Source organism: Egretta garzetta, unplaced genomic scaffold (assembly GCF_000687185.1).
Source record: "Egretta garzetta isolate BGI_Z169 unplaced genomic scaffold, ASM68718v1 scaffold105, whole genome shotgun sequence".
NCBI lineage: Eukaryota > Metazoa > Chordata > Aves > Pelecaniformes > Ardeidae > Egretta > Egretta garzetta.
The window spans coordinates 456,827-457,756 of NW_009259598.1; the positions used below are offsets into that span (position 1 = coordinate 456,827).

General features: G+C 65.7%; 1 protein-coding gene across 1 annotated transcript in view; it reads right to left on the reverse strand.

Annotated features, from left to right (window-relative positions):
* Nucleotides 1-521: 521 nt before the first annotated feature.
* LOC104125757 (F-actin-monooxygenase MICAL1) overlaps nt 522-930 on the reverse strand; it is a 9,354-nt gene continuing 8,945 nt past the window's right edge. Inside the window, 2 exon segments of the mRNA XM_035893730.1 lie at nt 522-800; nt 908-930. The exon segment at nt 908-930 is cut by the window's right edge and continues 51 nt beyond it. Of these exon segments, the coding sequence (XP_035749623.1) occupies nt 670-800; nt 908-930 (154 nt within the window). The 3' untranslated portion in view covers nt 522-669.

The following is a 930-nucleotide window of genomic DNA, read 5'->3' on the forward strand; positions in this document are numbered from 1 at the left end:
ACCATGTGACGTTGCCACTCCCCATTTGGCATCATCTCAAGCATGACTCTCCTGTGGTGGCTGCAGTCACATCCTCACTGCCCAGAGCGAAGCCCTTCGGTGCTGGGGGCACGGGGCCGGCCGGGTAGGGATGAGCCCCTTCTCCTGCCCGGAGCCCGTCCTGAGGCAGCCAGCACTGCAGCTCCAGCATGAGGGGCTCTGATGGACAAAATGCTTTCAATGCCCTGGCCAAGCCTCCAGGCAGTGTCCTTTCGAAGCGTTGATGGCTGTGGGACCTCCTGAGCTGGGCGAGACCCCACATCCCTGTGGGGCTTCTTGCTCCTGTAGCAAACCCCAGGGCAGAGCCGCTGCAGCCCCCATGTTTCGTAGCCCCCTGCGAATCTTGTTTTCAAGCAAGCACAAGGCAAAGGCAATCCAGCCAAGCGCGGGGACGCCCTCTCTGCTTCCCAAAGCTGGGGTGCTCCTCCGTGTCTCCTCACACAGGCGTCCACCAGCAGGGCCGGCCCCTCCACGGCAGCAGGCGGGGACCTGGTTTTGCTGCAGCAGCTGCCTGCGGGCAGCTCGGGCATCGCCACCACCTTCAGCAGCTCAGGGTGATGCTCAGCTTGCAGGGGGGTGACCCCACTCATCCCCCCAGGGAGGAACCGGCGGGTGCTGGGGCCGCACGGATCAGGCCTGGAGCTCGCTGAGCCGCTTCTCCTCCTGGATGTGGATGAGGACGTTGCGCTTGTTCACTACGTCCAGCAGCTGCACCAGGATCTCCTGCTCGGCCGCACGATCCTCAGGCGTCTTCAGGGATTCTGTGGGAGCAGGGGGCTGGAGCAGGGCTGGGGGGGCCACAGCCCCGGCCCTGCCCCCCCCACGCTGTGCACAGGGACCCCCTGCCCCAGCACATGCCGGCACTCACCCTCCCGGTCCATGTCGCCCCGG